The sequence below is a fragment of the Pipistrellus hanaki genome, assembly GCF_964339955.1.
Source record: "Pipistrellus hanaki genome assembly, chromosome: 2".
Lineage (NCBI taxonomy): Eukaryota > Metazoa > Chordata > Mammalia > Chiroptera > Vespertilionidae > Pipistrellus > Pipistrellus hanaki.
Window position 1 is genome coordinate 189,716,264 of NC_140504.1, and position 27,342 is coordinate 189,743,605.

Sequence of the window (27,342 nt, forward strand, 5' to 3'; positions counted from 1 at the left end):
GGGGAGGAGAGGAGAAAGAGGAGGAGGAGGAGGAGGAGGAGGAGGAAGAGAAGGAAGAAGAGGAGAAGAAAAAAGAGCAAAAAGAGAAGGTGGAGGCCCTCGCCCAACTCAATAGGAAGAGACCATCTGCTTCACTGCACCCTTTCGCTGCTGGGTAGTGGGGAGTGGGAGAGGGGAGAAGGACAAGTCCTCACACACCCCAACCACCCCCCACAGAAGCTCACAAGGGTCCTGGCATTTTGTGAGGTTGAGTGTGAGTACTTCCGGTGAATGAATGATTTGAGGAAATGAATGAATAACAATAAATGCCCCCCTTTTTTTAATGCCACATTCAGTTGAAGAAAGCCGCAGCCTGCAGCAGGGACACCCTTGCCCTCCCCTGACCAGGTTCCAGGAAAGCTACTGGCCCCAGGGAAAGATTACAAAGTAATCTACTTGGCATCTGCTAGCAGCACATAAGGTTTTTCCATCCTCAGCTCTGTCCTGCTTATGAAAGAGGGGAAGAAAAGGGAATTGCCCAGTGCTATCAAGTTTTTCCATGTTCAGCTCTGTCCTGCTTAGGAAAGAGGTGAAGAAAAGGGGATCTCCCAGGGTTATAGGCATGCCAAACTTGAGTCCACTCTCTGGAGGCACTCCCCCCAACCCCAGCAGTTTGCATAACCAACTCCCATCCTTCCAAGGCCGCAGCTATTTAAGGGGAGCTGGAGTTCAGAGTACACAAAACCAGCACTCAGAGCTATCAACGCCGGCGTTCTCTGAGAGGTAACACCCCAAAATTCATGCCCTGTCTGGGGTATGGGTCCTGCTCAGAGGCTGCCTTTAAGACTGGAGTGTTGTGTATATGTGTCCATGGATATTTATGCATGTGTATGTTGCATACATGAACATACACATGCGTGCACATGATTTGGGGGGATGTGCACAAATGTGCTGTGTGGGTATGTGAGTGATTGTATGAAAGGTCTGCATTAGCGGGTGAGCTCAGGAGTGTGTATATGCATGCATATGTGCGTGACTATATCTGCATTTGCGCATGTGTATATATGTAAGGGGTTAGAAAGTCTTGCAAAGAGAAGGTGCTATGCTTTAGTTTTTTGGGGGGAAAATTAGAGACTGGACTTCATAAATGGAAGTCCCAAGCCCTGGATCCGGTTGGAACAAGTAAGCTATGTCTAATGGGCGGTGGGGAGAGGTGCACAACCTATGACCTTGGGAATCTCCGAGTTGGTTGGGATGACCTGGTTGCAACCTCCAGGAACTCTCAATCTGATGGGGAGCATGGACATCTCCTGAGCGTACCTTGTGGGGTTCTCCTTGGGTCTGAGGCCTGCATGTGTGTAAAAACAGTCAAACAGAGCTGGCAAGTGTCAGGAGGCCCTGTGTGTGCACACTCTTTGTGTGCTCCTGACTGAGAAGGTAGTCATCCTAGATCGAGGGCATGTCTGTGAGTTCCCTTGAAGGTTCCTTTCTCCAGGGCTCCTGAGCAGGGGCCAGGGCAGAAGCTGGGACCACCTGGGATAGGAGTCTAGGCCAATCCATCTGCATTTCTCACGCAGGGAACTGTCCCCATGAAGACCCTTCTGTTATTGGCCTTGACCATGGCCTTTGGTAAGAGCAAACCCTGACCTCTGGCCACAAGGGGGCAGCCCAAGATGAAAGCAGCCTTAGCCCCAGATTTCCTTCCCATTTCCACAGGCCCTCTCTCTCAGTGGGTGGGAGAGAGGCCCTGTGGGAGGGCGAGGAGCAGGTAGGGACAGAGAAGGAAAATACAGGGCTCCTGGCCCCATCACCAGGTGATGTCTTCCAGGCCCGCCGCAGACCCACGGGGACTTGCAGGATTTCTGGGAAATGATCAAGATTACCACAGGAAAGAATGCTGTGTCCGATTATGCCTTCTATGGCTGCTACTGTGGCTTAGGCGGCCACGGAACCCCCATGGACGAAACGGATCGGTGAGGCCATCACAGCCCTCCCCTCCCTCTGCCCACTCGTGGCCCCCCGCAGGGCTAGGAGCTGCCAGGGCAGGGTTGGTGCCCATCGTCACAGAACCCCAGAAGATCCCAGCTGGAGAAGCAGCCTGCATGTTGAAAACTCTGCTCTAGACTATTGCAAGGTCATTGGGTCTCTGCCCAGGGCCAAGGATCCAGACCAAGGGGGACCGGGCTCCCTGAGCTATGGGGAAGCTCTCCTCCCCAATCACCTCTCCTCCTGCAGCTGCTGTGCTGAACATGACTGCTGCTACAGCCGCCTGGAGAAGCAGAAATGTGGCACCAAGTTTCTGAAGTACAACTTTGTTCTCCTAAGTGGCCACATCCTCTGCGGTAAGGACGTCCTACAACTTCACCCTGTCTCCTTGGTCTCTCTTATTGAGTGTCCACTGTGCCGGGCACTGAGCCGAGAACCAGAAATAGAAATACAAAGGGTTGCCCTGGCCCATTTGGCTCAGTGAGTAGAGCCCCGGCCGTGGGTTCAATTCCAGCAGCATCTACCTCTTTTGCAGGCTGGATCCCCATCCCCCAGTTGAGTGTGTACAGGAGGCAACCAATCTGTGTGTTTCTTTCACATTGATGTCTCCTGTGTGTGTGTGTGTGTGTGTGTGTGTGTGTGTGTATCTCCTTCCTTTCCACTCTCTCTAAAACTCAAAGGGAAAATATCCTCAGGTGAGAATTAAAAAAAAAAAAGGAAGAAATACAAAGGGACAGTGTCCCTGCCTCTGGGAGCTTGTGGGTGAGTGGGAAGTAAAGAAAAGGAAAACACTAGTTGGGAGACTCCAATAGGAAGTTAGCCAAAGGGCAGGGCCCTGAGCACAGGCTGTGGTCCAGGAAGGCTCCTGACCTCCACACTGAGTCTTTAAGGCTGTGCCGGCACCAGGGGAGAGGAGGGCTGGGGGCCTTCCCACAGCAGGGTCAAAGGGCTCCAAGGGAGCTAAACCCTTCTGTGAGCCTGAAGGAGAGATGAGGCTGAAGGAACAGGGAGGGGCCAGGCCAAGCCCAAGGCCATACTGTATTTAGATTTTGTCCTAGAGCAATAGGGATCTCTTGAGCAAAGGAGTGGCATTAACCTGTTCACCCGAGACCCATGGAACTAGGGGTGGGGCAGCAGTGAGAAGGCCATTGCCATTGGATATAGGACAATGGTAGTCTTGATGGGAAGGGTGGAGACTGACATATCAAGTAGAATCAGCAGAGCTTGGTGATTGACTGGGTAGAGGGGTAGGGAGCTGTTGGGTGGGTGTACGGTCCCGTGGGTGGAACAGGAGGTGGTCCAGGTGGGTGAAGGGAGGAGGAGTTCTATAAAGACACGTTTAAGAGGCTTCCAGAACACCCAGGGAGCCGCGAAGCAGGCGGCTGGATGTAGGGATGGGCAGCTCCAGGGAAGGGTCTGGACGGGCCATGGGTTCAGGAGTCACAGCAGAGAGCTGAGAGTGGGATATGCTCACCCATTTGATGTCCAAAGGCCAGGAAAGAAGAGAGGAGGGCTTGTTAGAGAAGGAGAGGAGAGCTGAGAGAGAAGGTCAAGTAATGGACAGCAGCTACTTAACACCAAGTCTCCAGGATAAGGGCTGACAAGGCTCCTCAGATTTGGAGGCAGGAAGACCACTGAGGACCTCACTGGGGCTGTTGCCATGGAGTCTGAAAGCAAATCCAGATGGGGGGTGTGTGTTGGGGGAGAGGGGGGGAGCAGAACATGAAGCCAAGACATCCTGGAGCACATTTGGCTCTGAAGGGGAGGAGAGAGCTGGGTGGTCAATGAAAGGGTTTGCTCAGTGCCCCCAGACAGCAGACCCGCTGGTGGGATTTTGAGAAAGTATTGCCTCTCCACAACTCTCTAAGATCAGAAATGATGTCTCCCTGTCATGACCTCTCCATAGGGCCATGTATTTTAGGCTTTGGGATGTGAGAAGTAAATGCCCAACTATAAAAGGCTTGGATAATGGGGAAGTCTGACTGGTCTGGCAGAGGGCAGTGCCGGGTTGGGGCAACTTCTCAGCCAGCCTTTTCCCCACCTTCTGCTCCCCAACCTTGGGCCATGTGATGCCAAGATGCCTGGTGCCACTCCAACATCATGGCCTTTCCCTATAGATGAGGCTTTCCCCCTTGGGCATCTCTATCTGGGGGAGGAAATTAGTCCTTCCACAGCCCCCAGGAGACACTTCCCCTGGGGCTCATTGGCCAGAACAAGGTCACGTGCTCCCAGAGACCAATCACTGAAAGGAAAAGGGGACGAGTATGACTGCTTTACACCAATCACAAGCCTAGGGCCTGGGGCTTTGCACCTGGACACAGCTGATGGGAAGAAGAAAGAGACAATGGCTGTCAGGAGGAGTCTCCCAGTGCTGGGGGCTGTGTCCCCATCAGACTGGGCGCTCGCTTCCGAGGACAGGAGCTCTGTCTTCCCATCAGACAAACCCGGATCCTAGGTGCTTGCCTCGGACTAGGCGCCTCTGGAGGACAGGGGCGGTGTCTTTCCCACAGATGCTATCAGGTATTACCAAACCCTCAGCTCGTTCTATTTTCTTTTGATTTCAGTGGATTTTGATTACTGTCCCAGGCAGGTGTGTCAATGTGATAAAATAGCTGCCTACTGTTTTGCGAGAAACCGGAACACCTACGACAGACGGTACAAGTTCTACTGGGACATTTTTTGCACTGGGACGAGCCCCCCGTGCTTAGAATTTCCAATTGTGTAAGCCTCGCTGCCCACACGGAGTTTCCCTCTCTGCCCCCCTTCCCCCCTCTCCCCCCCTTTCCCCCCGCTAGTTCTAAGAAACGCAGGAAACACCCCTCCACCAAGGAGCCCCTCGACCCCCAGAGAGAAGCCTTCCTTCCAGAATGGGAAGCCCCAACCTGTGGCCTGTGCCTTTCCCCTCTTCCTTGGGGGCAGGAGGTGTCCCCATCCCCACTGTCCTCCGTGTCCTGCTTAGCGTGGCGGCCACACGCCCAGGTTTCTTCTAAATAAAGCAATTAGTTCATTGGCAAACTGTGTGTGTGTATGTACGTGTAAGTTTTTATGCGTGATCGTGTCTGCCTGCCTTGTATGTGTGAGAATCTGTATGTGTGTGTATGGGTGACTATGTGAGTGTGTGTGTGTGTGTGTGTGTGTGTGTATGAGTGTGTGTGTGAATGTGTGTGAGTGTGTGGTGTGAATTTGTGCATGTGAGTGTGGGTGTGAATGTGTGTATGTGTGAGTATGTGTGCATATGTGTGAGTGTGTGTATGCATGTTCGTGTGTCTGCCTGCCTTGTATGTGTGTGAGAATCTGTATGGGAGTGTGTGTGTGTGTGTGAGAGAGAGAGAGAGAGAGAGAGAGAGAGAGAGAAAGAGAGTGAGAGAGAGAGAGAGAGAGAGAGAGAGAGAGAGAGAGAGAGAGAGACAGGGAGAAAGAGTATGGGTGTGAGTATGTGTGCGCGTGTATATGCGCATGTGAGTGTGTATGTGTGCATGTGAGTGTGTGTGAGTGTGTGTGTGTGTGTGCGCCTGCGTGGTGTGGGAACACTACAGGCAATATAGTGTCGGGGTTATAAACACAGACTCAGGTCAGACGGGCTGAGTCTAATCCGCCAGCACCACGTCCCTGAGCCTTTCCCCCTCGTCTCACTGGCAACCGCTTTGGGCCATTGGAGAAGTGAGAGCGGTGCCAGCGCCCGTGAAGCCGGCTGTGGCTGCTCCTTCCCGGGGCCAGAGCCGCTCCTGCTGGCCTCCTGGGGGAACAGCATTCACACCTCCACGCGCCATATTCTCCTGCGATGCCAGCGGGGGAGGCGGGCAGGGATTGCTGGCCAGCAGTGTACCCAGGGCATTACCCCCTCCGCTGGGCGGCTTCCCGGGCTGCGAGTCCCCCAGGCCCTGTCCAGAAGGGTATTGCACCCCGTTGCATGCTGTGTCCCGGCCATCTTGAAATTCAGCATAACCTAGGGCCGTGCTTTTTATTCTGCACTGAGACCATAAATGGCGGAGCGGCTTGGGACTGGCCCTCCTGTCACCCAGGTTCCGCTGGGATAGTCCCACCCGGGCCATCACCATCAGGGCAGCTGGCATGGGTCCCTGCTTGGGGGCGCAGTTGGGAGCTGGGCCTTAACCCAGGCATGCCCAGATTGGGTGCCTCTGTCACTCACCTCCAGGAAGGGCTGCCTTTTTCTAATTCGGCATAAAGACGCTTCCTTTGCTGGCGGGAGCCATGCTCCTGTCCACAGGTACTCACAATAAGAGAAATGCAAATTAAAACTCCACTGAGCCGAAACCAGTTTGGTTCAGTGGATAGAGCATCAGCTTGCAAACTGAAAGGACCCGAGTTTGATTCTGGTCAAGGGCATGTATCTTGGTTGCGGGCACATCCCCAGTAGGGGATGTGCAAGAGGCAGCTGATCGATGATTCTCATTCATCGATATTTCTAACTCTCTATCCCTTTCTCTTCCTCTCTGTAAAAAAATTAAATAAAAATATATTTTTAAAACAAACTTCACTGAAATATCATTTGTATGTATCAGAATAAATAAAAATCAAAAAAACCTTACAGCCTGCCTTGTTAGCAAGGCTGTGAGGGTAGGGGGACGGGGGCTGTGGAGGGCAAAATGCCCACAGAGAGCCAATTGGCGTGTCCATCAGCATCATGAATGTGTTTGTCCTTTGGCTCAGCGACCCCTCTTCTAGAAATGTGCTCTATGAAGGCACACAGGCACAGGCAGAGCAATTCCTGGGAAACTGTTTTATTGCCACATTATTCTGAATTGGATTAGAAATAACCCAAGTATCCGCTTAGAGCAGACTTATGAAACAAGCAATGACACCTCCAAATGGAATATGTCTGTTTCGGGAGGGAGGCCTTCTCTGTGTCTCTGTGGCAGACGGGAAATCTACCTGAGGGCAGCGAGGGAAAGGAACAAGGTGAAGGGCAGCGCAGGAGGGGAGAGAGGGGTTGCATTTATGTAGGAAAGGGGGAAAGTGTGAACACGTATTTGCTGCTATTGCCATAAACCTTTAAGGACACGCAAGAAGTTCATTGAAACCGTTGCCTAGGGAGGGAAAGCAGGGCGAGCATGGGAACGGGGCGAGCACAGAAGCGGAGCGGGAGATTCCTCAATATGTGATTTTTAGTCCCGTGATGGTATTTCCTATTCAAAAGAAAGTGAGCATCAGTAAACGCATTCCTCTGCCTAAGACAACTTCCAAATGTTAGACAATATATTATAGTCTCATCCAGGAATGAGCAACGGGTCAGCCAAGTCTCTCTGCAGCCTCGCTTTGCACAGCTTATACACTAAGAATGGTATTTGCATTCTTACATGGGAGCGGGGGGGGGGGGGGGGGGGTGGGGGGTGGATTGGGGGGATCAAAAGAAGGAGGATATTCTGACAATTCTGTTTCAGGTGGTGTATGTTATCAACTACATTTCCTTTCCTTTGGTGGGTGTTGTTGTGTGCACGCAGGTAAATAATTTGCACGGAGGAGAAGGGATGAGCCCTAGATTGGAAGATTGCCATTTTGGCATCTCCCCTCTCCCCCCACCCTGCCCGGCAGATGCTCTGGTCAGGATTTCCTCATGAAATACCCAGGAAGCAGTCACACTGGCAGGAAGCAGCATCCTGAGGTTGAAATCAATCCCCCCTGGGATTTTGGGGTGCGGTGGAGGAGGAAGTAATGAAAGAATGAATGAGCAGCCAGTACTACCATAATATTGACTTTACCAGTTCCTCACCTGGCAAGGTATCTGGACCTGAGCATCTCAGCTCTGGCTTCCTGGGCAAAGAGGCAAGGCTCCAGGGCACAGCCCGCAGCCACCCACGAAGTTAGCTTCATTCTTCCTCGCAGGACCCTGCGTAGGCTCCTTTGTTAGTGCTTCCAATCCAAGCTTCTCTCACGGACCTGTGGTGTGGCCAGGCTGGTTCTGGCAAAGGGAGCCATCGAACCTAGGCCAGTTTGCAATCTCAACAGAAGAAAAGGAAATTATACAGGGGTGGGCAAAAATAGGTTAGTTGTGAGTATGGGAAACAGAGTTTATTCTTCTATAATTACTTATTACTTTTTATATCATTTTCCATGGGAACAAGTGTAAGCCTACTTTTGCCCACCCCTGTAGAGTGTCATTATCTTGTGTATAATTTAAAAGCACACACATATATCTAAATAAACAGATGAAGGATAAACTGGTAGTAGAGAAGGAAGATAAAGGGGGGAAAAGGGATAAAATACAACAGAGGCTTGCACAAACAAATACTGACAGTGCTTTATGAGGAGAAAGTGTGGTGCAATTGGTTAAGTAAGAAGTCAATTATAAATACATTTTTCCTTTGACTCAGCAACTCCACTTTTGGAAATCTACACTAATAAAAGAGAAATATTCAAATTGACAATACCTCCATGATGCCCATCAGCCAATCAGGAGTGGGTATACAAATTAACACAACAAAGATGGTGGGTTAATTTGCATACACTAACACCAAGCCGGCAGGTGGGGTGGGACACATACTGTAAAGGGGAGGACGAGGGAAGAGGGAGCTACAGGAGCAATGCTCCAATTGGGTGCATGTACTTGCAGGCTCCCAGGCAGCCAGGAGGTAAGCCATGGGAAGGAAGGCCTATTCTTGCACAAATCTTTGTGCAACAGGCCTCTAGTCTCTATATATAAACGTCTAAGTGTCTGGCCAGCTATCCAACCAATAGCTATGATGTGCACTGACCACCAGAGGGCAGATGCTCATTGTAGGAACTGCCATGATGCACACTGGCCATTTAAAAAGAAATGGCACTACACGCTGAAACCGGTTTGGCTCAGTGGTAGAGCGTTGGTCTGCAGACTGAAGGTCCCGAGTTCGATTCCGGTCAAGGGCATGTACCTTGGTTGCGGGCACATCCCCGGTAGGACGTGTGCAAGAGGCAGCTGGTCAATGTTTCTCTCTCATCGATGTTTCTAGCTCTCTATCTCTCTTCCTTCCTCTCTGTAAAAAATCAATAAAATATAAAAATTAAAAAATCAAAAAAAAGGAAAGAAAGAAATGGCACTACAGACCTGGTGCTGACAAACCAACACTCAGCTTCCCCCAAGTGGGACACAGGCCCTATCACCACCGCAGAGTGTCACCCAACGAAATCACAGCCAATGTTGCCAAAACCCCATGGTGCAAAATGTGTCCCACAGCCCAGCCCATCCCAGAAAGGGTCACTGTGGGCCCTGGGAAATGACATCACATAGCAGTGCCTCGCTTCCTTTCCCTAGTGACTAGCCTCCTTGCAGTTTCTTCAGCCCAGTCTCATGATTGGCTTTATAGGCAGGTTCAAACATTTTACACTTTAACCAAATGTCTGTGAAGCGTTTTCCCATGCCTCATCTCATTTGATCCTCACAGAAGTCCTGGGTAGGTAGATAGGAGACTCAGTAGAATCCTATTTTCATTTCCTTAGCTGGAAAATGGAGATTCTAAAGTTTAGAAACTTGACCTAACTGAAAAGAAGGAATGGTAGAACTTGAAAATGACTTCAGATTTTCTCACTGTGCAGAATATAGTCAAACACTGCTGCAGTTAAATATTTTATCCTTTGTTCTCCCTGAGTGATCTACAATAATAATCTGCTTTGTTTTGATATTTAGTGCTGTGTTGCTTACAATTACTTACAAGAGAAGTTGAGATGCTTCATTGGGCTGGAAAAAGTTTAGCTACATCAGAAAGCTAGTCTAATTAAGCAAGTTTATTCTCTATATATAAAAGACTAAGTTGACTCAAGCATGGGTGATACATATAAAGCTCTCCCTGGTGCCATCTGCACATTGTGTTTTGATGTGTCATTGTCGATCCTGAATTATGTGACACTTCTATTTTAGAGAAATGGTGAATAGCAATATTAAAATATTTTTCTCATTAATTTCCTTTTAATGTGCACAAATCCGTGCACTGGGAAACTAGTTTAACCTATAAACGTGTATATGTGTGCACACATACACACACATCCCCACTGATGCATGAGCAGTATGTAATTGACAGAGTAAGAATCCAAATCCAGATCTGTCTTAACCCAAAGTCTGGTTTTCCCATCACCCATGACTTTAGGTAGTTAGACTGGGATGCCAGTCAGGGTGAATGCTACCTGCTGTGGCAGCCAGCTGAGCCTCTGGATCCTAGTGTGCACCATCTGACAGAATGAAGTACCCATTTCTCCATGATTGTTGCCTCTGGGCTATAGTAACAGAGATCATACATATTCCAAGCATCTTTTCTATTTTGTCCTCAGTTTCAGGATGAAGTTAAACTGGCATCCTGCCTGATAGCAAGGAGAGCAAGTAAGGTCAAGTTCACACTGAGTGGCGGAAGAATGATCAACCTAGATGGAAAGTCTTCAATAGCTGATGTAATGGGATGTTAATTAATTAACAAAATGAGTGAATGGTGGGCTGGGAGCAACACAAAGATGGAAACCACACCTGGTCCACTGTTAGCTTGGGGTCTGGCTCCGATGCAGCAAATGTTGAATGTCAAAAACACAGGTGAGGCTGCAAGAATCTGGGGAGGCACTTAATGGTACCGAACTGGCCCACCCCTTGAGACACTCGCATCCACCATGTCCTCCCCTTATGCCCAGCTTCCACCCGACAACTCAGGGCCTTGTTACCTTGTGATTGATAATAAGATGCCCTCCTTGCTACACTGAAAGGGAGGTTCAAGGCCAACAGGTCACAGAGCCCTCTTCGAGAGCCATTCCAAACTTCCGAAAAACACGGTAATCAAGAAGTCCCTGCAGTTACAGCGGCTTCCAAGTTCTTAACTGAATTCATCATCTGCTTCCTCTCACACCCATTTCCGATCTCCTTCATTCACAGCCAGCACCTTGGCTTATTTCTTGTTCATGTGGCATCATATGTTACGTTCACGCAAGAGGGAGGGGCCCTAGAGGTGACTCAGCTGTTTGGACGAGGAAACTGCAGATCATGGTCTACAAGGGAACCACCGGCTCCACAGGCACATCCCTTGGTCTTTGGTAGGGCCCTGGAGACTCAGGTCTAAGGATAGTACTGCACTTGTCTTAGCTCAAGAAACTCCAGGAATGGACTCTTGGGGAAAGGATTTCTCTTAAAGAAAAAGCTCTTTCAGAAAAGTCTGAATTTTTAGGGGAGAAAAACCCAGCCTTTTTGCCTATCACCTTGCCTCTCTGATTTCTGGTGCTTTCATTTGGCCAGTGAAGTGATGAGGCTTTTGCTGGTCTCTGAAGACCTGGAAAATCAAATCCAGACCATCTGAGCTCCTCATGTTTAGGTCAAACCTCACCCAGGAGACTTTTCAAGGGCAAAGCTACCCATGAGCACCGTTCCCCGAGGGAAATAAATCACGGGGCCCACTTTCCGCAGCACAGAGGCAATGAAAGGGGCAGCGGGCGGGCCCAGGGACTTCCCCACTTTTCAACTGGGTCCTGGCCTGGGAGTCATTTCCACCCGAGTGACAGCGGGACAGAGAAAGGCACTCAGAGGCCAGGACAGCAGCAACAAGAGCAGAAACGGTGTCTTAACACCTCCCACTCACTGGCACTCACTTAGTGGCAAGTCCCAGGCCAAGCATCTCAAATGCATTTTCTCATTCAGTTGTATTAGAGGTCCCATGAGGTAGGTGATTCTGTTTTCCCCATTTTCCATTCATTCATTCATTCCACAGGACATTCATTGAGCAATTTTAATGTTCCAGGCCCAGAATCCAGTGCTGAGGACCCAGCAAAAGCCAGACAAGCAAGGTCTCTGCCTCTTGGCACTTACAAGTCACTGGGAGGAAACAGATGCAGCCAACAAACAAATTACAAGAGGGAAAATATAGCCCCAAGGAATGTAAGGAAAATGGAATAGGAAAGTAGGAGAAGGGAAGGGAAGGGGAGGGAAGGCAGGTTATTGGTTGAGGTGGAGTGGCCAGGGGAGCTGCTGCATAGAAGCAGGTGCTTGAGGTGATATGAAGTCAGCCCTAGGTGGCAAGGGAAAGTCAACGCCAGCAGAGGGAGCCGCTGAGGCCAGATTGAGCTTGCCTTGTTGGACAGAAAGAAGGAAGCTGTAGAGCACAACAAAAAAAGGAAAGAGCCAAAAGAAGGTGAGGTTAGCAGGCAGGAGAGTGGAGGAAATGCAATCTGCTTAATCTTACCCAGGTGTGAAATCTCCTCTCAAGTATTGTAGATAAGCAAGGAAATCAAAAAGAAAAAAACAGAAGACCAAAAGTCCTAGGTACACAGAAAAATCTATGGAAAGAGATATACACCTTTGTGGAGGCTTTCGGAAAGAATGAGAAGAAGAATAGGAGGAAGAGGAGGAGGAGAAAGAAAAAAAAGGAAGAAAAGGAGGAGGAGGAGGAGGAGGAGGAGGAGGAGGAGGAGGAGGAGGAGAAGGAGAAGGAGGAGAAGAAGGGGGAGGAGGAGGATAAGAGGAAGAGGCAGCAGCAGCGTGTGCCTCTGAATCAGCCCATACCTGAAAACCCCTAGTCTTGTTCTTTCCATTAATAGATTTTTTATACATAAACATAGTATATGTCACAGCAACATAACCTTCCTTTTCCAAATATTTTTTGATCTGCAATTGCTTGGATACAGCAAGCTCACTGTAAAGTCTGAAAATTACCCGAATTTATTAATCCTGCAATGCGCAGCTTTTACCCTCTCACCTTAATGCATCCAGAGTCGACGTTATCTGGGCGTATCTTAAAATTGATGTCATTTTACAATTGTCTGACTGGTGGCATTCTTAAGCTGGGTGTGTAAAAAGCTTCCATCGTCCATTCCGATAAGATCAGAGAAGAGCCAGCATCCAAGCATGTTAGATTAAAGAGAATCTGGCTTTACTTTGCATGCAGAAATCCAAGGGTATTATGGTTCAATATGGATCCTCTTCATTTCCTCACTGGCTCAGTATCAGCTCCTTCCTGTTTCTAGGCAGCCCCCTGATATCTTGTCCTTTCTCCCAAGGAGCTGAGTCCCCAACGGAGGTGGGCACCCTAATTACCTGAAGGGCTTGGGGAAGTGACATCCAGGGCCCCACACCTAAGGTTTCTGGTTCAGACCCTGTGGGGGGAGGACTGCCCTCCCCACCCCCACCCCCACCCCCCCGCTGGTAATGTGCCACTGTTCTAAGGAACTCTCTCCTCTAAGTCAACCTGCCTGTCTTCTTTATTTTGTTTTCCTTCTTTACTGCTCTCGATCAGATTAAAAACAAATAAGCAAAAAAATAAATAAAAACCTGAGGCATACTTCTCCAAGGATTCTGGCATATTTTTCATTTCCTGAGTAACCTTGGTCCCTAGAGACAGAAGCATTCTAAATGCAGCCACTTGAATTGCCTTCTTAACCCTCACGTTGGCACTCATTCCTCTACCTCACTACAGGTAGTCGGTATGTTTTCTTTATAATGAGAGCCCATTTCTTTTCTATTTTTTTCTCTGTTATAAAAGCTACCATTTTTCTGCCCTAGCTGGTTTCGCTCAGAGGATAGAGCATCAGCCTACAGACTGAAGGGTCCTGGGTTTGATTCTGGTCAGGGGCATGTGGATGAAAAGGGCAAATGCTAACCTGACAAGCTCAGGGAAGGCCTGCATGGTGGTCTTGCAAACTTAAAGACCTAAAATAACCACAAAACATGGTCTGAAATTAAGCTTTAACTAAAAGCAGTTATGGTGGGTAATTATGTCCTAGGCCTGTATCCTTACTGACAAGGTCAACATTTACCTTAACTGAGCCTATCTGTCTTTTTGCATCTATAATAACACTTGAGCTGAAACCGGTTTGGCTCAGTGGTAGAGTGTCGGTCTGCGGACTGAAAGTTCCCGGGTTCGATTCCGGTCAAGGGCATGTACCTTGGTTGCGGGCACATTCCCAGTGGGGGGTGTGCGAGAGGCAGCTGATTGATGATTCTGTCTCATCGATGTTTCTAACTCTCTATCCCTCTCTCTTCCTCTCTGTAAAAAATCAATGAAATATTTAAAAAATAAAAATAATAAAATAACACTTGAGCTAGGACCTGTTTGGCTCAATGGATAGAGCTTCGGCTTGGGGACTGAAGGGTCCCGGGTTCAATTCCGTTCAAGGGCATGTGCCTTGGTTGCGGGCATATCACCAGTGGAGGGTGTGCAAGAGGCAGCTGACTGATGACTCTCTCTCATCGATGTTTCTAACTCTCTATCTCTCTCCCTTCCTCTCTGTACAAAATCAATAAAATATATTTTAAAAAATAAATAAATAACACTTGAGGCCCGATGCACAAATTCACACACCAATGGGGTCCGTGGGCCTGGGTAACGGGATCAGGCCAAAACCAGCTCTCCAATATGCCACAGGGGATCTATAGATTGCTTTGGGTAGTTGAGCCAGACATTCCTTGTAATGGTTAAGCTATTTTTTTTTCTGACCTTTACAATGGGTAGAAAGTCAGTAAGTTCCAAGAAAGCAAGGGCTGTCAGTCTTGCTTACCCAATACCTAGAACAGTACTCTCACAGGTAGGATCACAATATTATTTACTGAGTGAGGACATAAGCTGAAAGGGACTTGATTGATGCTATTGATGTGAGTTTGAGGTACTCACGTCTGAAAGCAGTGGCCACTCCTACCCTCAAGGTGCTTCCAGGGTAGTCGCCAACTGGGTGTAAGGCAGGGACTGGCAAACTACAGTCCATGGTCCAGGTCCAGTCTGCTACCTGTTTTTGTAAATAAAGGGTTTTTTTCCCTAAGATTTATAAGCAATAAATGAACAATATTTATTTGTTTGTTTGTTTGTTTGTATTAATCCTCAGCCAAGGATATTTTTCAATTGGTTTTTAAGTAGAGTAGAAGAGAGGATAAGAGAGAGAAACATCAATGTGAGAGACACACACCAATAGGTTGCCTCCCACATGCACTCTGACTGAGGCTAGAGATGGAGCCTGCAACCAAGTTATGTGCCCTTGACCAGAATCAAACTCAAATTCCTTCAGACCCTAGGCTGATGCTCTATCCTCTGAACAAAACTGGCTAGGACTAAATAAAGTTTTATTGGTTCACAAGCACAATCTTTTGTTTACACACTGCCTGTGGTTGCTTTTGAGCTATGAGGGCAGAATGAAGTAGTGTGACAGGTCATACGGAACATAAAACTTCAAATACAGATTACCTGGCCTTTTCTAGAAAAAGTTGGCCGATCCCTGGTGTAAGGTCATTCGAGCTGTCTCTATGGATGGACTATTCATCAGCCTGTGATAAACTGTCTGATGTCCACCCCTTCCAGTACATCGGTTCCTCTATGGTGTGTCGTGCCATCCTACCTTTTAGAGGTAGACTCCATTTCTCCACCTCCTGGTATCTGGACTGGCTCTGTGGCTCACGCTGACCAATAAAATGCAGCTGCCTCGAGAGGGTTTCAGAGCCAGAGACTGCAGAGATGGTGGAGCTTCTGCCTTTTCCCCCTGGAACGCCAAGACCCCCAGGTCAGAGATCTGGTTGACCAACTAGAGGAGGAGCTGTCCTACTGCATCCTGGTGGAGAAGAGAATGGAGATGCCCAGCTGGCAGCCAGCACCAACCACCAGACACGGCAGTGGGGCCATCGGGACCTCCCTGCCCAGTGGACCCTCTGGTTAATGGCAGCCCTGCAAGCAAGCCCAGGTGAGACACACTCCAACCCTGGAACTGAGAGGAATGGTGAGTTGCTGTTGCTAAGCCATTGTGATTGGGGTGGCTTGCCACCAGCAATAGATAACTAGGCCCCAGGCTCTTTTGCATCTGGAATCCCTTACTAAGAATCCCATCAGGTGCAGGACCATGGGAGAGTCTCATACAATCATCTCATAGATCAGCTGAGGAAATACCAGCCTGGGAGCCACAGTGGGTTGCTGAGTGGCAGAGCCCGAAGCCTGAGCTCTCTCCTCTGTTTGGGATTCTTCCCTCCAGCCTGTGCCTCAGGCTCCTAAAGGTCTGAAGGATCAGCGTCCCTGAGCACTGGGCTTTGGTGTTGGCAGCTGATAGATCCCAGTAGAGAGGAAGCTCAGACATTTTATGAAATCCAGATCACAGAACAGAGGTCCAAGGTCACCTGGGTACCTCCAGGAAGGGTGAAGCAACGGGCTCTGGAAGATAAAAGCACAAATGGTCAAAGGAGGCAGCTAAGGTCAACCACAGTGCATCCAAGGAACAGACACCAGCTTCCATGACCCAGGGCCTCAGGGCATTAGTGAGAAAGCAGTCAGGCATGTCCCTAAACTCGCCACTGGGAGGCAGCATGGAGTAACTGCATCAGACTAGGATTCTGCCTCATCCTGTGAATTGGGAAGCCCTGTGTCCTGGGCTGGTTGCTTCCTTGGGAAGACACTGAGCCTGTTTCATCATCTGTAAAACACTCTCTTCACAAAGTTATGGTGGGAGTTAATGCAAAACCCTTAGAACAACCTAGGAGGTGTGATCAGTACACAGCATAGACCTGAGAGGAAGACCAGTGGAAGCCCTGCCCTGGGCCCATGCGCCGAGGACCCCACATAGCACAGACATGCCACCCATACTCATACAGACACACCTCACAGACACACACAGACACACCACCTGTAGAGAGCACCTGGGAAAGGCCCCTGAGCTGATTGTCATCTGAATCCAGTGGTGCCTGGCAGAGCCATGCCCTGGAAACATGCCTTGCCAGTAGCAGGTGTGCTGTCAGTCTGACCTTTAGCTCATATGCCAGGGCATAGATTTCATTATCTAAATCCAGTCAGGCACCAGGAACATGATTATCTATGCCCTCCCAGAAGTGATTATTACAAAGCAGCCATAAGAATGCATATATTTTCTTTATTGTAAACTTTAGTAAAACTTCCTGGTACCTTACTGTATAAAATAAATGCACTGTATCAGCTCTGGGTCCCTGTCTCTCCATCAGAGAACAGCTGTCCAACCTGTCCTTAGCTTTCCTTTCTGTCTTTGTGTCTGTCTCATTTTTTTCAATCCCCTGTTGCCCCTACTTAGGACTTCTGTCCAATCTCTAGCAGTGTTGGTTTCAGAAAATAAATTTATATTTGGCACCTGGATCCAGGGACCTGAATACTGCGGAACTCTCAAAAGTCAGGTGAGGGGAACACTCCAGGAATTCCTGCACAAGGAACTCGAGAAGGGTAAGGTAAGAACTGGGTGTAAAAGGAGGGTAAGGTAAGAACTAGTATAAAACATGGGATATTCAGGGTCTCAGGAAAGAGACCTCAACTCTCCAATGCTTAAAAATATGCTTAAAGCTAGAGGATGTTCTGTTAAGTGTACATCAGATTCTTGATTTCTTAAATTTTGTTAATGATACATGCCCTTGGTTTGCTGAAGAGGGAACCGTCAACTTTCAAATGTGGGGAAAGGTAGGAAAGCAGTTGTGTGACCGATACACAGCAGAATGTCCAGAGAAGATTCCTATTCCTGCATTCCAACCTCTTCTGCCTAGAATGCCCCCATCCATCTTCCCATAAGGCAAAACCCAGGGGTGGAGGTCTAGCTCATTTAGAATGAAAATGTTTACCTAAGGCAGTGAATCCTACAGAATCACTGGGAGTCCTGAAAATGTAAGCTGAGTTTCTCAAAGCCACAGAGTTGGTCTGCCAAAGAGCTGCTGCTTCTGCCACAACAGGAAGCTGCTCCTGAAACCATGAAGATATCACCACAGCTGCCATCACCAGAATCACGCCCCCGCCTCAGCACCCGGCCAGCAAAGGGATGACTTACATCTCACCCCTGTCCCATTCATTCACACAGGAACTCACACCAGAAGACACAGATTATTGGATATTTATGAAATATTTATGAAAGAAATCAAGTTGATAATTAATAACTTTCTAAAACAGAAACCACCAGGTCCAGATGGTTTCATTGGTGATTTCTACAAAATGTTTCAGAAAAAAATTATTCCAATCTTTACAAAATAGAAGCAGTGCGATTTCTCCCTAATTCATTCTACAAGGCTGGCTTACCACTGATGCCAAAATAAATTGTAAAAGAAAGATTACAAGAGACAAAAACTACAGACTGACATTGCTCATGAACACAAGGACAAAGGTTCTCAAAATATTAGTCAATTGCATCTCATAGTATATATAACGGACTATGCCTTTACAACCAAAAGGGAGTTATTCCAGACACGCAAGGTTGGTTCAATATTTTAAAATCAATTAATGTCTTCGGTCCCATCAATATGTTAAAGGGAAAAAAATTATATGATCATAACCATAGATGCAGAAAAAGCATTCAACAAAATCCAATACTTATTCATGATAAAATCTCTCAGCCAACTCGCACTAGAAGGTAATTTCCTCAGCTTGATAAAGAACATCTACCAAAAGAAATAACAACAAATCTGGACACAGACCTTACATGCTTCACAAAAATTAACTCAAAACAGATCATAGACACCAATGCAAAATAGGAAGTTATAAAACTCCTGAATGATAACAGGAGAAAATCTAGATGACCTTGGGTTTGGTGATCACTTTGAATGTGTGGGTGTGTGTTTCCCAACTTGGACTGTTGAGAAGGGCAGAAGCAATGACATCCCAGAAACAATAAGCATCCAATCTCCCAGATGTTTGTTTTTAAATATCATTCTCAAAAAGGAAGGAAGGAAGGAAGGAAGGAAGGAAGGAAGGAAGGAAGGAAGGAAGGAAGGAAAGAAGGAAGAAAGGAAGAAAGGAAGGAAGGATGGAAGAAAGGGAGGGAGGGATGGAGAGAGGGAGAGAGGGAGGGAGGGAAGAAGAGACGGAGGGAGGAAGTAAAGAAGCGGGTGGAGAAAAGAAAAGAACCAGGGATCCTAGGAGAAATGTATGATTGGAAAGTTAAAATACAAGATAGCTTGGAACATTTTGTAATGCCAGAAAGCAATGAAATGCTAAGAAAAAAAAAGATGGCAAGGACATGCCAAAAGGTGTCAGCATAAAGGGACAAGATGGGACAATATGAGCAAGGAAATAAATAATGATGGTATTGACTCTCACTCCATAGATGAAAATAATGAGCACATACTAATATAAATAATTATTCGAATAAATAAATACAAAGAAAAGCTCTTACCTACAGTAGAATTTAAATAATTAATGTTGAAGGGGAGAAATAAAAAAACAATAGTAATAATTGTTGCAGAGAGCAGAAGTAAAAGGAGAATTTGACAAAAATGGAACAATTGCATGGTTTCAAAATAACTCCCCCCAAGATATGTACTAATTTCAAAAGGAAAAATAGTAATTTTCCAGTGGGGATACCTGGCAGACACCACCTTACCAAGTGATCAAGATGAACATCAGTAGTAATGATCTATCGATATTATGGTCCACTGATCCATTTTCCTGAGAGAGGCCACTGTCACTTCTGTGATAGTCTTGCGCAAAATGCATACCCTCAATCTGATCATGAGAAAACACCAACTGAGGAACATTCTAGAAACACCTGAGCAGTGCTCTTCAAAAAGTTTGAAGGTCACAAAAAGCAAAGAAAGACTAAGGAGCAATGTGGCATCCTGGATTGGATCGTGGACCAGAAAAAAAGACATGCGTAGAAAAACTGCTGACACTCCAAGAAGGTCTGTAGATGTGTTAATAGTGTCAATTTGCTGGTTCCTATCAGGTGCCAGGGCTACATGTGGGATGTAAACAATTGGGGAAGCTGGAACTCTCAGGGAATACAGGAATGTGCCACTGCAACTTTCCTGTAAACGTAAGTGTTTCAAAATAAGGTGATGTGTTTTTAAAAAAGAGAGAAATGAGTAATTTTTCCTCATACATAAAATAAGAAATAATAGAAAAATTTCAGCCATAATCCTGAGATGGAAAAGAACCACCGCCAAAAGGCTGAGTCTTTTAAGAATGAATGATGTTTAAAAATTGTTTCTGAACACCGATGATGCTGAAAGCACTTTTCGTCTGAGAACATCCATCCTATGTAAAATTGAACCCACCTTCACCCACTTGCCCAAAACCAATTCCAGCATGTAATAATTACAAGAGTTCCATCAAAAGGTTGATGGAACTTGGGAGGCTCAACAAGGGCTGAGCCACATATATAGTTTTACCTGATGGAACAGCTAAATGGCACTTCCCCCAAACCTGAATAGGATTGCTTGCTGCCAGACAGCTCAGAGTATCTGAAATCTGCAAATTATTGCCTCCTTTGGCCAAACACATGAACAGCTGTAGGCTATTCCCCAATCTGACAATACTTCTGTACTTACCCTTTGAAACCTTACCCTTTGTAAGTCTCCACCTTGCCTTAGGACGTATTGTGTTAATATATAAAATACCATGGGGTCCTTAGATAAGGTGTAGTCTTCAGTTCCTTTAGCTGAAGCTCCTCTGATCCCCAATTGTAGAGGGCCCCCTGGGAATGCACATGGATATTCTTTACATTGATATCAGCTAGTCCGAGGTGATTGGCACAGCAGATTCCTGGTATTGACTCTCACTCCATAGATGAAAAGGACTCCCAAATGGCAGGAGATTTATCAATACTGACTTCTTATCTTTATTGGTGTGCTTGGAATGAGGGAATGAATAGGACCTGGGCACATCCAAAACTCCTGTGATCCTAAGCTTTTCAGGGAAACCCCCCTTTATTCTTTTGGAAGTAAATAAATGGCTCGGTGGTGATCTGTCTCTCCAGCAGAAAAGGGCAGCGGCCCACCTGGAACCCAGCTTTGAATCTTTTTCTGTGTCGGCTCTCTTTATTTCATATATTTCTCAATCCCTGGCCGCCTCTACCAAGAACCTGTTTCATCTTTCTTCTTGCGCTGGACACGGAAAAGGAGATCCCCGCCAACTCAGGCCCCACAGCTAATGCCTTTCAAAAATATCTTTCGCCAAGACCGGTTTGGCTCAATGGATAGAGCGTCGGCTTGGGGACTGAAAGGTCCCGGGTTCGATTCCGGTCAAGGGCAAGTACCTTGGTTGCGGGCATATCCCCAGTAGGGGGTGTGCAAGAGGCAGCTGCTCGAATGACTCTCTCATCGATGTTTCTAGCTCTCTATCTCTCTGCCTTCCTCTCTGTACAAAATCAAAAATATCTTTCATTTTTTGGACTCCTTTTAAATCATCTATGCATCAGCTCCTTTCTCCAGAATGCTGAACCCTTCATAATGCTGTGACAAGAATCCCAGCACCCACTCCCTTTTGCCATTCCTTCTCCATCTCTATGGCTTCTGTTCCTTGCATTATTCCTACACAGCAGGCTGGCTATATAATTTAATTTTTGTGTCTTTTGTTTATTCTTTGTCCTTCTCCAATAAAAAGGCACACCTTGGATACAGGTGGTTTGCTGTGTCCACTGGAGTATCCCAAGTGCTTGGATTAGTCCTTGGGTGAAGGTTACTGTCAAGAGACCAAATCATGGACTTTGAATTCTTGTGGGGGAAACCCTGAGAGGTTGTAACAAGAGCGGCCACGTGGGCTGCCAGCAGAGTCTGAGAGTGCTGTGGCCTGGATGCAGTGCCAGGGCCCCCCAGCATTGGGGCTGTCGGGGAGGTAGTTTGTCTATTGTGGACATGACCATATTGCAAAACTGCGGTGCTCCACAAAAGACGAAGGTCTACCCTAGCCCTTATCCTCTGAACCCTGACTTGGGCTAAAGCAAACAGCTAAAGCAAACAGCGAAAATCCCTGGTGGACAGAAATGCCCAGAGGGTGATGGGGCTGCTAGGCACAATCCCACCAACTAAGTGGCTTAAATGGCCGGATGTGTTGCTTCACCGTTCTTGAGGCCAGAAGTTTGAGATCAAAGTGCAGTCGTGGCCTGTTCCTCTGAGGGCCCTGAGAGACAATCCGATCCATCCTCTCCCCTCGCCGCCAGGGTTTCCTGACACCTTCAGTGTTTCTTGGCTTATAGAAGCATAGCCGATCTCAGCCTCCATCCTCACATGGTGTCCTCGCTGCATGTGTCTGTGCCCAAATTTCCCCTTTTTGTAAACACACCAGTACTAGTGGACTCGGCCTAATAATTTCATCTTAACCAATCACATCTTCAAAGGCCCTGTTTTCCATTAAGATTACACTCTGAGATACTGGAAGTTAGGGCTTCCACATAGGACTTGGCCAGGGGGGCTCAGTGCACCCTCACACAGGTCTAGCATTTGCACTAAATTGCATCTCCAAGGTGAACGCTGCCTCGAAGGCTGTTAGCACAGATGAGGCTCTGCTGCAGTCACCAGCAAGCTCAGTGACCAGTGACTGAAAACAACATGTCCTTCTCCCTCAGTTCCGGAAGTGTCTGTGGGTCTCCCCCGGGCGGGTTTTCTCCTGCCCTGACTCAGGGATCCAACCTGCTGCCTCCTCTGGTCCCAGCACGAGGGATCTGGAAAGGTCCCTCAGTACCATTCCTCAGGGGCACCTGGGGAAGGGGGCACAGGTGGAGTGCTTATGAGCACAGGCCTCTGCCAGGCTGGCTGTTTTGGGGCTGGTGTCAGGGAGTGTTTACCAACGGCCCATGCCTTAGAGCAAATAAAGAAGATATTTGCTTTAGAAATTAAAGTAACACATACTGCCTTTTAAGCCACAGGTTTCCCTGACTGTTGAAGAAGAAAGAACAATGTATCTGGGAAACAGTCATCAGTTCTGTCTCTAAGCAGGTGAGGACTGGGATAAGCTGGAGGCAGCGTTTTAGGGTGAACTCCTGGGCAGGCTCTGGCTTTTTCCAGGAGGGGAGGAGAGGAGAAAGAGGAGGAGGAGAAGGAGGAGGAGGAGGAGGAGGAGGAGGAGGAGGAGGAGGAAGAGAAGGAAGAAGAGGAGAAGAAAAAAGAGCAAAAAGAGAAGGTGGAGGCCCTCGCCCAACTCAATAGGAAGAGACCATCTGCTTCACTGCACCCTTTCCCTGCCGGGTAGTGGGGAGTGGGAGAGGGGAGAAGGACAAGTCCTCACACACCCCAACCACTCCCCACAGAAGCTCACAAGAGTCCTGGCATTTTGTGAGGTTGAGTGTGAGTACTTCCGGTGAATGAATGATTTGATGAAATGAATGAATAACAATAAATGCCCCCCTTTTTTTAATGCCACATTCAGTTGAAGAAAGCCGCAGCCTGCAGCAGGGACACCTTTGCCCTCCCCTGACCGGGTTCCAGGAAGGCTACTGGCCCCTGGGAAAGATTACAAAGTAATCTACTTGGCATCTGCTAGCAGCACATAAGGTTTTTCCATCCTCAGCTCTGTCCTGCTTATGAAAGAGGGGAAGAAAAGGGAATTGCCCAGTGCTATCAAGTTTTTTCCATGTTCAGCTCTGTCCTGCTTACGAAAGAGGGGAAGAAAAGGGGATCGCCCAGGGTTATAGGCATGCCAAACTTCGAGTCCACTATCTGGAGGCACTCCCCCCCTTGTTTGCATACCCAACTCCCATCCTTCCGAGGGGGCAGGTATTTAAGGAGATCTGGAGTTCAGAGTACACAAAACCAGCACTCGGAGCTATCAACGCCGGCGTTCTCTGAGAGGTAACACCGCAAAATTCATACCCTATCAGGGGTATATGTCCTGCTCAGTGGCTGCCTTTAAGAGTGGCAGTGTTGTGTATATGTGTCCATGGATATTTATGCATGTGTATGTAGCATACATGAACATACACATGCATGCACATGATTTGGGGGGATGTGCACAAATGTGCTGTGTGGGTATGTGAGTGATTGTATGAAAGGTCTGCATTAGCGGGTGAGCTCAGGAGTGTGTATATGCATGCATATGTGCGTGACTGTATCTGCATTTGCACATGTGTATATATGTAAGGGGTTAGAAAGTCTTGCAAAAAGAAGGTGCTATGCTTTAGTTTTGGGGGTGGGGGGAAATTAGAGATTGGACTTCATAAATGGAAGTCCCAAGCTCTGGATCCGGTTGGAACAAGTAAGCTATGTCTAATGGGCGGTGGGGAGAGGTGCACAACCTATGACCTTGGGAATCTCCGAGTTGGTTGGGATGACCTGGTTGCAACCTCCAGGAACTCTCAATCTGATGGGGAGCATGGACATCTCCTGAGCGTACCTTGTGGGGTTCTCCTTGGGTTTGAGGCCTGCATGTGTGTGAAAACAGTCAAACAGAGCTGGCAAGGGTCAGGAGGCCCTGTGTGTGCACACTCTTTGTGTGCTCCTGAGTGAGAAGGTAGTCATCCTGGATCGAGGAGCATGTCTGTGAGTTCCCTTGAAGGTTTCTTTCTCCAGGGCTGCTGAGCAGGGGCCAGGGCAGAAGCTGGAACCACCTGGGAGAGGAGTCTAGGCCAATCCATCTGCATTTCTCACACAGGGAACTGTCCCCATGAAGACCCTTCTGTTGTTGGCCTTGACCATGGCCTTTGGTAAGAGCAAACCCTGACCTCTGGCCACAAGGGGGCAGCCCAAGATGAAAGCAGCCTTAGCCCCAGCTTTCCTTCCCATTCCCACAGACCCTCTCTCTCAGTGGGTGGGAGAGAGGCCCTATGGGAGGGCGAGGAGCAGAGAGGGACAGAGAAGGAGGATACAGGGCCCCCGGCCCCATCACCAGGCGATGTCCTTCCAGGCCCGCTGCAGACCCATGGGGGCTTTAAGGAACTCCGGAATATGATCCGGTTTGCCACAGGAAAGCATGCTGTGTCCGATTATGCCTTCTATGGTTGCCACTGTGGCTTCGGCGGCCGAGGAACCCCCAGGGATGCAACGGATCGGTGAGGCCATCCCAGCCCTCCCCTCCCTCTGCCCACTCGTGGCCCCCACAGGGCTAGGAGCTGCCAGGGCAGGGTTGGTGCCCATCGTCACAGAACCCCAGAAGGTCCCAGCTGGAAAAGCAGCCAGCATGTTGGAAACTCTGTTCTAGACCATTGCAAGGTCATTGGGTCTCTGCCCAGGGCCAAGGGGCCAGACCACGGGGGACCGGGCTCCCTGAGCTATGGGGAAGCTCTCCTCCCCAATCACCTCTCCTCCCGCAGGTGCTGCGCTGAACATGACTGTTGCTACAGCCGCCTGGAGAAGCAGAAATGTGGCACCAACTTTCTGAAGTACAACGTTACTTTCCCAGAGGGCCAAATCGTCTGCTGTAAGGAAGTCCTACAACTTCACCCTGTCTCCTTGGTTTCTCTTACTGAGTGTCCACTGTGCCGGGCACTGAGCCGAGCACCAGAGATAGAAATACAAAGGGTTGCCCTGGCCCATTTGGCTCAGTGAGTAGAGCACTGGCCATGGGTTCAATTCCAGCAGCACCTACCTCTGTTGAAGGCTGGATCCCCATCCCGCAGTTGGGTGTGTACAGGAGGCAACCAATCCATGTGTTTCTTTCACATTGATGTCTCGTGTGTGTGTGTGTGTGTGTGTGTGTGTGTTTGTGTCCCCTTCCCTTCCACTCTCTCTAAAACTCAAAGGGAAAATATCCTCAGGTGAGAATTAAAAAAAAAAAAAAAAAAAAAAAAAAAAAAAAAGGAAGAAATACAAAGGGACAGTGTCCCTGCCTCTGGGAGCTTGTGGGTGAGTGGGAAGTAAAGAAAAGAAAAACACTAGTTGGGAGACTCCAATAGGAAGTTAGCCAAAGGGCAGGGCCCTGAGCACAGGCTGTGGTCCAGGAAGGCTCCTGACCTCCACACTGAGTCTTTAAGGCTGTGCCGGCACCAGGGGAGAGGAGGGCTGGGGGCCTTCCTACATCAGGGTCAAAGGGCTCCAAGGGAGCTAAACCCCTCTGTGAGCCTGAAGGAGAGATGAGGCTGAAGGGACAGGGAGGAGCCAGACCAAGCCCAAGGCCATACTGTATTTAGATTTTGTCCTAGAGCAGTAGGGAGCTCTTGAGCAAAGGAGTGGCATGAACTTGTTCACCAGAGACCCATGGAACTGGGGGTAGGGCAGCAGTGAGAAGACCATTGCAATTGGATATAGGACAATGGTAGTCTTGATGGGAAGGGTGGAGACTGACATATCAAGTAGAATCAGCAGAGCTTGGTGATTGACTGGGTAGAGGGATAGGGAGCTGTTGGGTGGGTGTACGGTCCCGTGAGTAGAACAGTGGGTGGTCCAGGTGGGTGAAGGGAGGAGGAGTTCTATAAAGACACGTATAAGAGGCTTCCAGAACACCCAGGGAGCCGCGAAGCAGGCGGCTGGATGTAGGGATGGGCAGCTCCAGGGAAGGGTCTGGACGGGCCATGGGTTCAGCAGTCACAGCAGAGAGCTGAGAGTGGGATATGCTCACCCATTTGATGTCCAAAGGCCAGGAAAGTAGAGAGGAGGGCTTGTTAGAGAGAGAGAGGAAAGCTGAGAGAGAAGGTCAAGTAATGGACAGCAGCTACTTAACACCAAGTCTCCAGGATAAGGGCTGACAAGGCTCCTCAGATTTGGAGGCAGGAAGACCACTGAGGACCTCACTGGGGCTGTTGCCATGGAGTCTGAAAGCAAATCCAGATGGGGTGTGTGTGTTGGGGGAGAGGGCGGGAGCAGGACATGAAGCCAAGACATCCTAGAGCACGTTTGGCTCTGAAGGGGAGGAGAGAGCTGGGTGGTCAATGCAAGGGTTTGCCCAGTGCCCACAGACAGGAGACCCACTGGTGGGATTTTGAAAAAGTATTGCCTCTCCCCAACTCTCTAAGATCAGAAATGATGTCTTCCTGTCATGACCTCTCCATAGGGCCATGTATTTTAGGCTTTGGGATGTGAGAAGTAAATGCCCAACTATAAAGGGCTTGGATAATGGGGAAGTCTGACTGGTCTGGCAGAGGGCAGTGCCGGGTTGGGGCAACTACTCAACCAGCCTTTTCCCCACCTTCTGCTCCCCAACCTTGGGCCATGTGATGCCAAGATGCCTGGTGCCACTCCAACATCATGGCCTTTCCCTGTAGATGAGGCTTCCCCCTTGGGCATCTCTATCTGGGGGAGGAAATTAGTCCTTCCCAAAGCCCCCAGGTGACACTTCCCCTGGGGCTCATTGGCCAGAACAAGGTCACGTGCTCCCAGAGACCAATCACTGAAAGGAAAAGGGGATGAGCATGACTGCTTTACACCAATCACAAGCCATTCCCAGGCCCTAGGGGCTGGGGCTTTGTACCTGACACAGCTGTTGGGAAGAAGAAAGAGACAATGGCTGTCAGGAGGAGTCTCCCAGTGCTGGGGGCTGTGTCCCCATCAGACTGGGCGCTCACTTCCGAGGACAGGAGCTCTGTCTTCCCATCAGACATACCCGGATCCTAGGTGCTTGCCTCGGACTAGGCGCCTCTGGGGACAGGGACGGTGTCTTTCCCACAGGCGCCATCAGGTATTACCAAACCCTCAGCCAGTTCTATTTTCTTGTGATTTCAGGGGATCGGGATTACTGTCCCAGGCAGCTGTGTGAATGTGATAAAGCCATTGCCACCTGTTTTGCGAGAAACCTGAACACCTACAACGAACGGTACCAGATCTACTGGGACATACTTTGCCGTGGGGAGGGCCCCCAGTGCTGA

At 48.5% G+C, this 27,342-nt stretch overlaps 1 protein-coding gene across 1 annotated transcript; it reads left to right on the plus strand.

Moving 5' to 3' along the window:
* Nucleotides 1–1,568: 1,568 nt before the first annotated feature.
* Nucleotides 1,569–27,342, plus strand: LOC311616006 (phospholipase A2, membrane associated-like; the record flags this gene model as incomplete). The annotated part of the gene is made up of 4 exons (XM_084871319.1): nucleotides 1,569–1,608; nucleotides 24,450–24,594; nucleotides 24,856–24,962; nucleotides 27,200–27,342. The coding sequence occupies 4 exons, from the start codon at nucleotides 1,569–1,571 to the stop codon at nucleotides 27,340–27,342; spliced, it is 435 nt and encodes a 144-aa protein (XP_084727445.1).